Source organism: Oculina patagonica, chromosome 2 (genome assembly GCF_052425735.1).
Source record: "Oculina patagonica isolate OP01 chromosome 2, crgOcupat, whole genome shotgun sequence".
Classification (NCBI taxonomy): Eukaryota; Metazoa; Cnidaria; class Anthozoa; order Scleractinia; family Oculinidae; genus Oculina; species Oculina patagonica.
In genome coordinates this window covers 2,248,226-2,260,321 of record NC_135759.1, presented here as the reverse complement: position 1 = coordinate 2,260,321, position 12,096 = coordinate 2,248,226, and the positions used below count along the sequence as shown (strand labels likewise).

The following is a 12,096-nucleotide window of genomic DNA, read 5'->3' as shown; positions in this document are numbered from 1 at the left end:
AGGAGATGTTCCTTTACAGTAGATTACAAATGTAGTGTTTGTGTGTGACCAGGTCCATGACATGTGTTCTCCGAAAAATGAAGAAGACCGGTCTCCGTGACGATGGCCCTTAGATCACTCAGAAACAAATATTTGTCTCGGTCCATATTATAAAATACGCAATAAAAAGAACTTGGCCCATATCCCGTCATCTTGACCTTACGCTTGGTCAATAAGCCGTATATCAAAAACTCAAGGCAATGAATGATTTGCCAGCCTGGATGAAACCAAACGGGGGATTCTATAATAAAGAATACGTGAAGTAAATTGTACCTGCCTCGGGACGGAAAGTGCCCGCTGACCAAAACTACAATATATGCAGGCTCGATACACATGGTACAACAACAAACACAATGGCGGCCGAACCTTCAGATGCCGAAATTCAGTCGGCAATGGCAGGTATAGTAGTATTTCACAACATGGAGAAGCTTGAATTAGAGCTGCTTTAGAAGGTAGACGGTTAGGAGCAATTGTTTCCATATGTTGTCTTTTGCAGTCATTTTAAGAGAAGGCGAACTTTCACAGTTGACGTCCAGAATTGTCCGGAGTCAGTTAGAGGATAAATTTGGTGTTAGCTTTTATGGAAGGTACGAATATACGAACAGATTGTTTTACTAACATTTCTTCTGGGTATGTTGATAAAGAAAAGCTTCTGCCCAAGCAGAAAGGCAGATTATTAATTCTCTTTGATTTGGCACGTGCTTAACTTTACAATGAACGCGACGTTGCATTGTAAGAGACGTTTTAGCTACATTTGCCCTCGTTAAATTTCTATTATAAAGCTCAGTGTAGCTTCCCTTTGTTGTAATGTATCCAACCGGGATAAATTTGAGGTATATTAAATGTAAACACGTAACATCTGTTTTGAAATGAAAGCCTGCGATTTACAGAGGGAAATCTAATTGAAGCCGGCCGGCGCTTTGGTAATAATTTTGCTACCTGATTTTCAAATTGTGTAGTTTTTTGAGCCGAGAAAAGTCTACCTTTTTTAAAAAGTTGTTTGGTTTAGCACCTCAACTGTCAATTAAAGTATGTGCCCTTTTTTAAGATTACACCAAAGAAAGTTGAACAAATTTTATTCAAGAAAAGCATTTTGAACAATTTCATAGTAATCTCCTTCCTTTACAATGTACCAACATTTCATTGACCCTCGTTTGACTCTATATCTTGTACACTTTGGTTAGTACAACTTCACGCTTGCTTCATTTCTCATCACGGAATTGGTACTCATTTTCAGTCTTAAGAACTATTTCATAACTGAAATAAAATGATAGCAACTGATCAATTAATCAATTCCAATCATAATTTAAATACTTTTTTGCAAAAATCTGAGGCCAACCTTAAAAATGCTATTTATCATAATTGACCAATTAGCTATTTTGAATAGTCACTTGGAATTACAAAAATTATAATAATCAGCTTTGTCATAATGAAATGCATAATAATTATTTTAGGTAGGCCTCAGCTACTTGGTGAGGCAAAGGCCTCAGCATCTTGGTGAGGCCTGTCTAAATTATGGACGCTCTTACTGGGACTCGGGAAGTCTTATTACACTATCAATTGTGCAAGTGTAATTTTACTACATGTATCATAGGTACCCAATAAGAGATATACTTTGATCTTTACTAGCCGCGAGTAAAAGTACTATCACACTAGTTATCTATGAGCGTTAAGCTCTAGTCAACACTCTTTTAACTGTAGCCAGCACCAGTAATTTGCACTTTTGCGATTGGAAAATTTTTCCTCCCATCCCTCCCTAAGTATTGCTTATATCTATTACCATGGGCATTAGGCCTGTTATCATAGTTATTGTTTTCTTTGGACAGCCATGTGATTTTATATATTGTTGTTGTACTCGTCTTTCTTGTACTTGAACCTCGTTTAGTAGTGGAGTGTAACTAGTTCTATTAGATTATTTTATATTTTATTGATTTGTAATTTAAGTTTAGTTACCGTAAAGTTCCGTGTATAAGCCGCACCCGTAGATAAGCCACACCCCCGATTTGGAAGCTCAAATTTCGAAAAAAAAATACCTTCTTTTTAGTTTGAATTCACAATATCTTAAACTTGAGATTCTCTCTTGATGTCATTTTTTCAAGAAATTCACGTCTAAACACTCCATGAAATCAGCTGTGAAATTCGTACGCGAATGAATGCTTAGTAACCAAGCTTGAAATGTGGAGAGGAGTCTGGGCATCACAAAACAAACATGGCGGCATTTTCCTTTGGTTTGGCCCTCGTATTAAGAAACCACGTTTTCAAGATTCTTTTGCTGCCCGCAACAGTATAAAAACGTCATGTAGAATAGGAGTTTGATAATCCAAAAGATTCATTTGCTGTGAAGGTCAATAGAAAAGCGAAGCGGTCGGGCATTTTTTGCCTCGTGAGTACTAAGCGATTATGTTGGTAATTCTCGGACGCGGCGGAAAGGCAAGCGTTAAAGTGACCGGCAGGCGTCGCTGCAAACAGCTTTGCAGAGAAAAGAAAAGGCAGTGAACGACAACAAAGTTTTCAGGTTGTAATATGTTTATTCAGTGGTGTCTTGAAAATTTTTTTATGAATATTTATTAGGCCTTTGGGAGCTCCAACCATAGATGTTTCCGTAGATAAGCCGCACCCCCGATTTTTGACTAAGATTTTAAGGAAAAAGGTGCGGCTTATACACGGAACTTTACGGTATTATTATTATTATATTGCTGTGAATAAAGGCTGTCTTAGTCCCAAACCTGGCCTGGAATTGCTTCAGTGATAGAATAAACCTCATGCTAATTCTAATAGCTTATTCTCTAATTTAAGCCTGAGTGTTTGAACTATTCTCATCTCCATAGCTCTTTTCATTTCTCTTAGCCAGCAGGGCCTTGGCACAAGAAAGGGCTCTGGAAGATATCAAAATTTTGAATTACAGTTGGATCCCGCTAATTTTAACTCAGTTATTATGAATTCCCCGTTATTTCGAGTTAAAACCCATATCCCTTGAATTTGCCATTCAGTCATTTACAATCAGCTATTTCGAACTCCCGCTATTTTAAACTATTTATGGTTTTCCCTGACGGTTTGAAATAACAGGTTTTGACTGTAATTCAATTTTTTTTTTGGATTGGCTGTTTGAAACAAAAAACTCTTGAACAAAAGTCAAAAACGCTGCAACATCTCCTACACAGCATGTAGAAATATCATGACTATTTTATTTTTTCTTTGTTTTTGAGTCATTATCATACATTACCATACCCCAAAACAAAGGGGAAAAAATTGAACCAAGAATAAAATTGAACCACAACAACTACATTGTATATACGTGAAGACTGGAAGTCCTAGAATTTAGGACTTGAAATCCTGTGTCTTGTGCCAAAGCTAAGAGAACTGAAATCAGGGTGGGGGGGGGGGGCATTGCAGGGGCTTTATGGAGACGAGAATGATTTGCATCATGTAATACAATACATCCCCCACTCTCCCATGTTTACTTTTATAGCTTATAAATAATACTCTATTCTTCTTAGGAAAAAAGAGATTGATAAAATGTTGATGGAAATGATTGAAAACCAAGAAAAGTCGACAGAGGATGAAAAAGAACAGGAAAATGGAAGCAGTGGAATAAATGGAGTAGAACAAGAAGAGAGCGAACAAGAAGATGAAGAATCATCTGAGGTTGGAAGGGAGTTATCAATCAGTGATGCTAACTTAAAAAACTTTCAGTTATTAGGGAATAAAGGTCTTACTTCGTGTTCATTCACAAAGTATCTCTTTTGAAAATTAGTAATCTTGTTGCGGCACAAAAGGAACATTATTGGGCAAAGTATTTTGGGACCCTGTTTGACCACAGGCTTTAAAACCATCCTATATTTTTGTTTGGATGTAGGGTTTCGCAAAGGTGGCTTTTGTTGCTGTTTATTTGTAATAAAATGAAGTAGAATCACAAGCAAATAATTATTTAGCAATATTTCTACTTTAATTCTAGTACAAATACATAGCTATAAAAGCTGATTTTAGGATGCTTAGACATTTACAGTAAAGAAGTTGTAGGGAGCAGGGATGATGCAGTGGTGAGAGCACTTGCCTCTTATCAATGTGGCCTACAATCCTAGACGAAAGTCCTTGGGACACTTAATCAGCTTGAATGAAAACATGTTTACAACCTATTCCTCGCTCAATGGTTTGTTAATTGGAAAACATATTATTTTTTCCAATTAACAAACCATTGAGCGTTAAAATGTTAAAATGTAATAATCATGTGTTACAACATTGATTGGGGGTCCCCCAATCAATGTTGTAACACATGATTATTACATTTTAACGGAAAACAACATTGATGAGGGGGAAGGGGGATGAACTCACAAATTCAGTTACTTTTATTGGGAAAACTAGCTAGGTGTCCCATGACTTTTGTCTAGGATTGTAGGTTCTTTCCTTGCTCGGAGGGTTTTTCTCTGGTTCTCTGGTTTTCCTCCCTCCTAAAAACCCAACATTTCCAAATTCCAATTTGAAGAAGAAGACCTGCATGAAAACCAGTTGAGCTGATGTGGCTTATTCCTCTCTAAATATAGTGTGGCAGAGAACCATGGTTTTAATTGAAGTTTACATAAAAGAATTATATTTTAACTTATTCAGCACAAACATTATGTAATATGGCCCTGATCATTAAACGCTCTAGTCTGCACGGGTTACTGATTTATGATTTAGTGAAGTACTCACTGCAGATGTTACATTGTGATCTGTTTTTGACAAATCTTCTTTTATCTTGTCTTAGGATGAGGAGCCTTCACCAAAGAAAATAAAGCAAGATACGAAAAAGGTTAAATAAATAAGGAGCCGGTTTCTTCCTTGCAATTTTTTTCCCTGTATGTTTCTTCCCTGTTTATTTTCGTTCCACCTTTACTTTTTTTTCTTTTAAAATTAAAATTAATCTCAATATTTTCATTTTTCATTCTAGGAAACTAGTAAAGCTGACTCTGACTCAGATGATGTGAGTATTTTTTAGCAATAATTCCAAGTTTTTTCTAGTTGACTCGCTGTTTCCTAGATGTTGCTAAATATCATTAATGCAAAGTTAATCTCATGACAATGTGGGTCAACAGACATTCGACACAGGTGTCCGGGGCAGCTTTGTTTAAGCTGGGGCACCTCATGACCTTGAAACATTTGCTTGCTTGCTTGCTTGCACGATTCGCTTCGATATTTTGCTGCACTTAGCTTGATTGCAGTGCATTCTGAAGCCTTTTGCCCACTCCACCCTCCCTTCAGTGTCGATGGGTTAAGTAGGTAGGGAAGTATTGGTTGGTTAGTATTCCACTGGGTCATTGATTGTGACGGTGCCTGGTGGTGACCACTTGCAGCGTTGCCATGGATACCTCCTTTTCTGTGCAAGTTTTTGCCTGGCTTCACCAATCCTTCACCTTCATCCTAGTCGCATTGCGCACCAAGGAACAATTTTCATACCCCACCATTTTATGCGAGATCAAGTTGAGTTGCTTCAATCTTCTTCCATCCCTGTTTTTTAGCTAAGTGGATAACACGCTTTTCAGTTAAAGTGATTCGACTGTTTTACCATCAATTTTTATGAATCAAAATGGTCACAAAGCATATTGGTTGAAGGTGGGACTTTAAGGCACCATCTCCCAAGCTCATCTATTGGCGATGAGTTTAACACATCTAAATTCCATTGGTGTAAGGTACCAAAATCAATACTGTTTGTTTGCTCAATGGCTAGTTCTGGGATGCCATGCCCACGGATTTGTTTTAAAAGAAGAAGGCCAATAAAGTATTGAAATGTGAGTATTTTTCTTTCTAAAGGATACTCACGATGCCAATGATGCTGAACTAGCACGCAAACTTCATGAAAATGAGAACGGTCTCCGAACAAGACGACAAACAACAAGGAAACCAGTGGTGGGTTAACTTTGTCATTTGTTTACAAGTTTGTATATTTGCTTTAAATACTGGACGGTATATTTGTAAGAAACAAGCCACGGCTTGTTAGGCTAGCATGAAAGATTCATTTACTTAGCTTAAGGTGATTCCACTGAAATAGAAGGAGTATTAAAAATTTTCTGAAACTTGGTCCAGGTTACAATTATGTTATGAGCATTAAAAAAATGAAATAAAAAATGGGGGTCACCGCGCTAGTTTTTGTGTAAAATGGATGGGCATTATAGTAAATATACGACCCACGAGGTAGATTTTAGGAACCCTGGTAATTCGAATGGGGAACTATTGTTTCTAGAAAAAAATCATTTTTGCATTAAAGTATTAGTCTATTTCAACAAAATAGACTTTGATCTTATATTAAAAACTATTCTTATTGTACAGGAATTAAGAAAACGGAAGAAATTAAAGATTTTGCTTTGTGCGCACGTTAACGGCACTACCTAAAAAAATGTTTTTTACGGCACTAAAATTAAAATATCTCAATGTAGAATTTTAAACTTTTCTTTAAATCGCGTTATATTGTAGACAACCGTATGACATTTAAATTAATGCATTAAAAAATGGGGGTCACCGTGCTCGTTTAAGAGAAAACAACCATTTCTTTCCCTACCGAGCGTAGGCTGAAGGGAATCTCGTAGTGTTCTGTGTGATAAATGACGCGAAAACGTATGCGCAGCAAGGATGCGCAATGCAATTCCGTGGAATCACCTTAAGGCGTAGTGGCCCAGTGGTTTGTCTGTTGCACTCAGTAGATCAAGATCATCTGATGAATATGCATGAGTGTCCTGCCTCTCTCCACCAACACATAGTTGTAATAAATATGGATACCAGAAAATTGTGGGGGGGGGGGGAGCTGGGGTGAAGCCTGCTATGGACTGTCATCCCATTCAGCTCTAAGTAACAATAAGCATATTAAATTTCGTGTTTGTTGGCAAATTCTGAATGACTATAATGACCCTCTGAAACAACAACATGTGGTCGCGACTTCAGATGTAACTTGACTTTGCACTCAGTTCTGATGTTATAATTTATTTTCAACAACATTTATCCTTTTCCTTGTCTGTATATTATATTTTAAGGAAAGAAAAAAGCCAACCAAAACAAAGAAGCCCAAGGAAAGTAGTGGCAACAAGAAAGGTAACAAACAAATAAAACAATTTAAGACATCAACATTATTTTAATTCAGACTTGTAATAGTGTTATGGTTGGGACATGAGAACCGTCCGGAGCTAAGATTTTAAACTCTGGATTAAGCCAATCCAGATTACACTAAACTTGAAATTGATAAATTTATTGATCATTGTTATTTGAGACTTAAGATATCAGTATACCCTAAAATTGTCCATTTTAAAGAATAATATATTTTGTTATTTTCCGGTAGTTCTCATTAGACCTTTCATTCCAAAAAATTACATGGAAAAAGGTTGACTCTACACAAAGTTAGGAAGGAAATACATTTCTTGCCAAAAAATTATTTGTTGATATTAATAGCTGTCAACAGGTTGTCTCAAGGAGCACGGCGACACTACCTTGGTACTTTTGGAAATCACACGCTATATTTGGACAACATTAGTATTTTAACTTAAAATTAATAGTATCATTTTGTAGTATAGTGTAAACTGCAATCTGAAAGTGAGACATAAGTCTTTACTTGTTTACAGGGTTTGGAAAGCTGATGGTCCTGTCACCAGCACTTGCAGAAGTTGTTGGTGGAGAAAAAGTAAGTGGAACATTGATATTTGACTACAGTCTAGGATCAGGTCTTGGACAAAATTATTGAGACACTTGGCCAAACTTCCACTAATTTAGGTACTGCAGTTTAGTCCCCTCCCCCCCCCTCCCCCTTCATTTCAATGTTGTCAATGCCATCATGTTGTGAAAACAAAGCCAGGTGAATTGCAGACCCCACAAAACAGCATTGAGTGGGGGGAAAGGGGGGATAAAATTATTTTTTTAAAAACCGCTTGCAAGTCAAGGTATTCGTGAAAAATGTGTGAAATGCATTTGTCTCAACTAGTTTTGGCCTCGATTGTAGTCTACATGTTAATAAATTAAAGTCAAATTCAACTTTGCAACTAAAGCATTCAAACATGAACAATATTGCTGTTTGTGATCACCAGATGTCCAGAAGTGATGTGGTGAAAAGGATGTGGGAAATAATCAGAGAGAGAAAATTAGAGGTAATCACAGAGGTTCCCCTTACTCAAGTTTAACTTGAAATAAAATTACTCTTCAGCAGCAAGTTGTGCTAATTTCCAATTAATAAATTAACAGCTAGATGGGTTGCTAGTCCATTCTACCCGATTATACACCTGGCTGGAGAGAGGCACGATATATACGAGTCAGAGTAAAGTGTCTCGTGTCTTGCCCAATAACACAATTGGGCAAGACACGAGACACAAATTTAACCGGTTAGGAAACAATTTCAGACCACTCAATCTGGAGTTCAGCCTGCTAACCATTAGGTAATTGTGGCTTCCTATGTTGTAAAAAGCTTTAAATGAAGAGGCTGGTACAACTGCAGAAGAGCAAAACACATTGGTCAATAATTTTATGACGTTATTTGTTCTAGCGCTGAAGATGACTAGCTCTGGCCAGTAAATTATGCCCTTCTGCTGTACGTAGTGCCAACCTTGCAATCAATTTGCTTATCCTGTACGTATAAGACCATTAACAAACCTATGATGACAGGTGATCCTGTAAAATAGCAAAAGAGATTTTCAAGACATTTTTTTTAGAAATACCCCTGCCCTGACTACGTTAAGTGTTCTTTTTTCCTGTGACCTCCTCCCCTGCCCAACCCTCGTGAAATGTTTGGTTGCAGAGAAAATTCATACCCACTCCATGGATGGTCATTGGAAATTGGGCATTGGAAAGGGGGGGGGCGACGGGGGGTCTCAATGGGTTAATAAATGGTTGCCTTTCATTTTATTCTCTTGCTGGTTTCACAAGTGTGCAGTCACATAAATGAGAAAATAATCATTTGGTAATTTATTTTTCAGGATCCCAAAAATAAACGATTCACATTATGTGATGAACAACTACAACACATTTTTGGTAAGAACATTGTCAACTTATGAAATCTTGCTCATACAAATCTTAAAGTCATCGTAAAGCCCATCAGGGTTTTCTGAGAGCTCCTGTCCTTTGGTCTACTTGCAACTTAGAACCGAGAATTTAATTTTATTACAGTAGAACCCTGGTAACTTGAACTCTGAAGGGAAACGTAAAACAGTTCGAGTTAGCAAGGTTTCGAGTTATCGGGGTTGATTGTTTAATTTGCCAAGTTAATAATTGTGACCCTCCATGGGAAAACAGGGAAAAAGGTGATAGCACGCTCACAACACGAAAAATAAAAATGAAAAGTTGAGGTCAAATCCAAAGGAAATGGAAGTTCGTTCGAGTTAGCGGGGTTGTTCGAGTTATCCGAGTTCAAGTTACTGGGGTTTTACCACCGTAATGATTTGATTTTTCCTGCCCTTCCTTAGAAGCACCCTCTTTCTAGACACCAATGGGACAGGAAAGAGTGTCTGTAATAGGGGGGGTGTCCATATAACAGAGGTGCTTATAAGGAGAGCTTTGACATGAGTGTAACAGGCAGTCCCCTCGAGTGCAGTTTTCTTAATAACTGCCACAATTTCAATAAACACCCCCTTTTGAAACCCCCTCATTGTGAATAAAGTGACACTCAAGACATTGACATGGAATACAGCGATAAGATGAGTGAGTCATGTGGTCTGTTTTCTCATTTTAACATAACTTCAAACACATTGAACAGTTGAATGGCGTTATGATTATACAAACCCCCCTTTGTTACATTTCTTGAGTTACAATAAAATTAATTATATCTTTTGTTATTTTATTTATTTATTTATTTTTTCACCTACTAATAGTTAATTGGATCTCCTTTCTTTCATTTTCCAGGTCGAAAGAGGATACAGACGTTCGGCATGATGAAGTATTTAAAGAAACATATTTGGGACCCTGCACTCATTGTTTGATTATGACAATTATCAATAATATCTTCTGACAGTATCATGTGTGACATGGAAAACTGTCAACCTTAGGAGATCAGAGGTCAGATCTATAATTTATTTTTGGTATTGAATTTCTTACAGCAAAAAATGATATTCTTGTGGTTGTGTGCACTTTTCATAAATTTGCTTTTCTTTGGGGTCATATGAAATATACCGTAAAATTCCGGTTATAAGCCCCCCCCCCTGATTATAAGCCCTCCTGGATATAGGCCCATCTACCTGGAAACAAAAAAAATACATCCGATTATAAGCCCCCCCGGATATAAGCCCCCCTCTGCCGGATGACAATACTGAACAAGGCTAAATAATGCTTTATTATGCGTTTTTAACTTCAAAACGTATTTTGATTAACACTCCCGTGGCTCTTTTCGAAACGTTTTTTTTATTCCGCTTATAGGCCCTCCAGGATATAAGCCCCTCCACTAATAAGCCCACCAAAAACCCCTTACGGAGTTGTATAAGCCCAGGGCTTATAACCGGAATTCTACGGTATTTTCCGTTAAAATGTTATTTCATGGTTGGTGTTTTCATACTCACCTGAATTTCAGATGTCATAACGAGTCATTTGTGATTATATATGACTTCTGGTTTAATATGTACATGATTGTAGTGATTTTAAAATCTTGCCAGTGGGAAATGTTTTTCCCCTTTTTTCCTTTCAACCAGATAGTCAGATAACTCCAGAAATAGAGTAAACATTGTTTTTAAAATAATGAAAAGCTTAACTACATGTAAGCCCCAGTCAAATGGTGTATGGTAGACAGTGATAATCCATGATAATTGAAACTCACACACCTGTCTGAGTCTGTTTAAATTCTTCATAATAGTTGCAATAGTTTTCCCCATTTGGCCACATGCATGATAGGAAATTGGTTTTTATGCCATTTGACCAGGGCTTTACAGTAAAAATTAACACATATTTGTTATAGAACATTTTTGTCAACTCTGAAAAAAATGTACGGGTGTACATGGAAGTGAACATGTTTATAATTAGCTAGAAAAAGTGAGAAAAAAATATGATCGTATCAAAATGTATATCCCATTTCTAGGAGATGATGACCGAGACCCACTAGAGTAAATAAAATCCAGTTTTTTAGATTTAAGTACAGTTAAATTAATCAACTGAAGATTTGACACTTTAAAGTGCTACTACGATCAAATTTTTGATCTTCATATTTTTACATTGTCGTGAACAATTAGACTTTCTTACTCACCTTGCCAAATTTCAATCCATTACGAACATAGAAAATTGCACGAAAAAACAAGCCCAAAGTTTTTGTTACTTTTCGCTTGATTTTCAATACATATTGTTATTATAATTTTAACCCGTGAAGTATTTTAGCCTTTGACGTCATTTTCTCCCTATTCGCAACCAAGCCTTGGAACAAGGTTAAAATATCGGAAATAAACGTTAAAACAAAACGACTTCTGATGTTCGTAATGGATTGAAAATTTGCAAGGTGAGTAAGAAAGTCTTATTGTGCACGAAAATGTAAAAATATGGAAATCGGAAATTTGATCGTAGTAACACTTTAATTGGCAGTGTTCATTATTAGACTTACCGTATGTTGCATAATGATTATGGCGATTACTGTCATCAGGTATATGTTACAGGTCCAGCCTGGTAAAATGTACCAACCGTATTTACTCGAATAAGTGCTGCGGCGCTTATTAAATTTTTCGCGCCTCAAGTGTGGAGCTTATTCGAGGGCGGCGCTTATTTAAAATTTGGACGCCATAAAGAATCTTATATTTTGTAGTTATCGAAAATAGCATCTTTGGATTGTCAGTATTCATCTCTTGCTGAAGAGAGAAGTGGCGCAAGCTGTTCTGGCAAAGTTCGCGGCCTTCACACATTTACAGAACTGCGTTTTGTAAGAATGTTGGATGGAAAAACTAATGTGTGAGCGGTAAAACAATCACTTCGAACTACAAAACATCACTTTTGATAAAAAGAAATGTCCAAGTTTGTTTTAGAGCTGCTTTGTAGTGCTGTTTTTAGTTAAACGGAATTTCTCAAATAAGCGCCGCATCGGGACTGCGGCGCTTATTCGGGGGCGGTGCTTATTCGAGTAAATACGGTATGTTTGTTTTAAGA

At 37.0% G+C, this 12,096-nt stretch overlaps 1 protein-coding gene across 1 annotated transcript; it reads left to right on the top strand.

Annotated features, from left to right (window-relative positions):
- The first annotated feature begins 341 nt into the window (after positions 1–341).
- LOC144642554 (uncharacterized) lies at positions 342–11,087 on the top strand. Its single transcript, XM_078501527.1, has 11 exons — positions 342–438; positions 536–626; positions 3,537–3,684; positions 4,784–4,828; positions 4,967–4,999; positions 5,827–5,922; positions 7,041–7,098; positions 7,623–7,681; positions 8,082–8,141; positions 8,964–9,018; positions 9,886–11,087. The coding sequence occupies exons 1-11, from the start codon at positions 393–395 to the stop codon at positions 9,960–9,962; spliced, it is 768 nt and encodes a 255-aa protein (XP_078357653.1). The 5' UTR covers positions 342–392; the 3' UTR covers positions 9,963–11,087.
- Positions 11,088–12,096: the final 1,009 nt, after the last annotated feature.

What these genes read in the sequence shown, in the direction of transcription:
- LOC144642554 (XM_078501527.1), top strand. Translation starts at nt 393, where the DNA reads ATGGCGGCCGAACCTTCAGATGCCGAAATTCAGTCGGCAATGGCAG. An exon ending in AAGTTGTTGGTGGAGAAAAA is followed by an intron (nt 7,682 to 8,081) that starts GTAAGTGGAACA and finishes TGTGATCACCAG; the next exon opens with ATGTCCAGAAGTGATGTGGT. An exon ending in TCAGAGAGAGAAAATTAGAG is followed by an intron (nt 8,142 to 8,963) that starts GTAATCACAGAG and finishes TTTATTTTTCAG; the next exon opens with GATCCCAAAAATAAACGATT.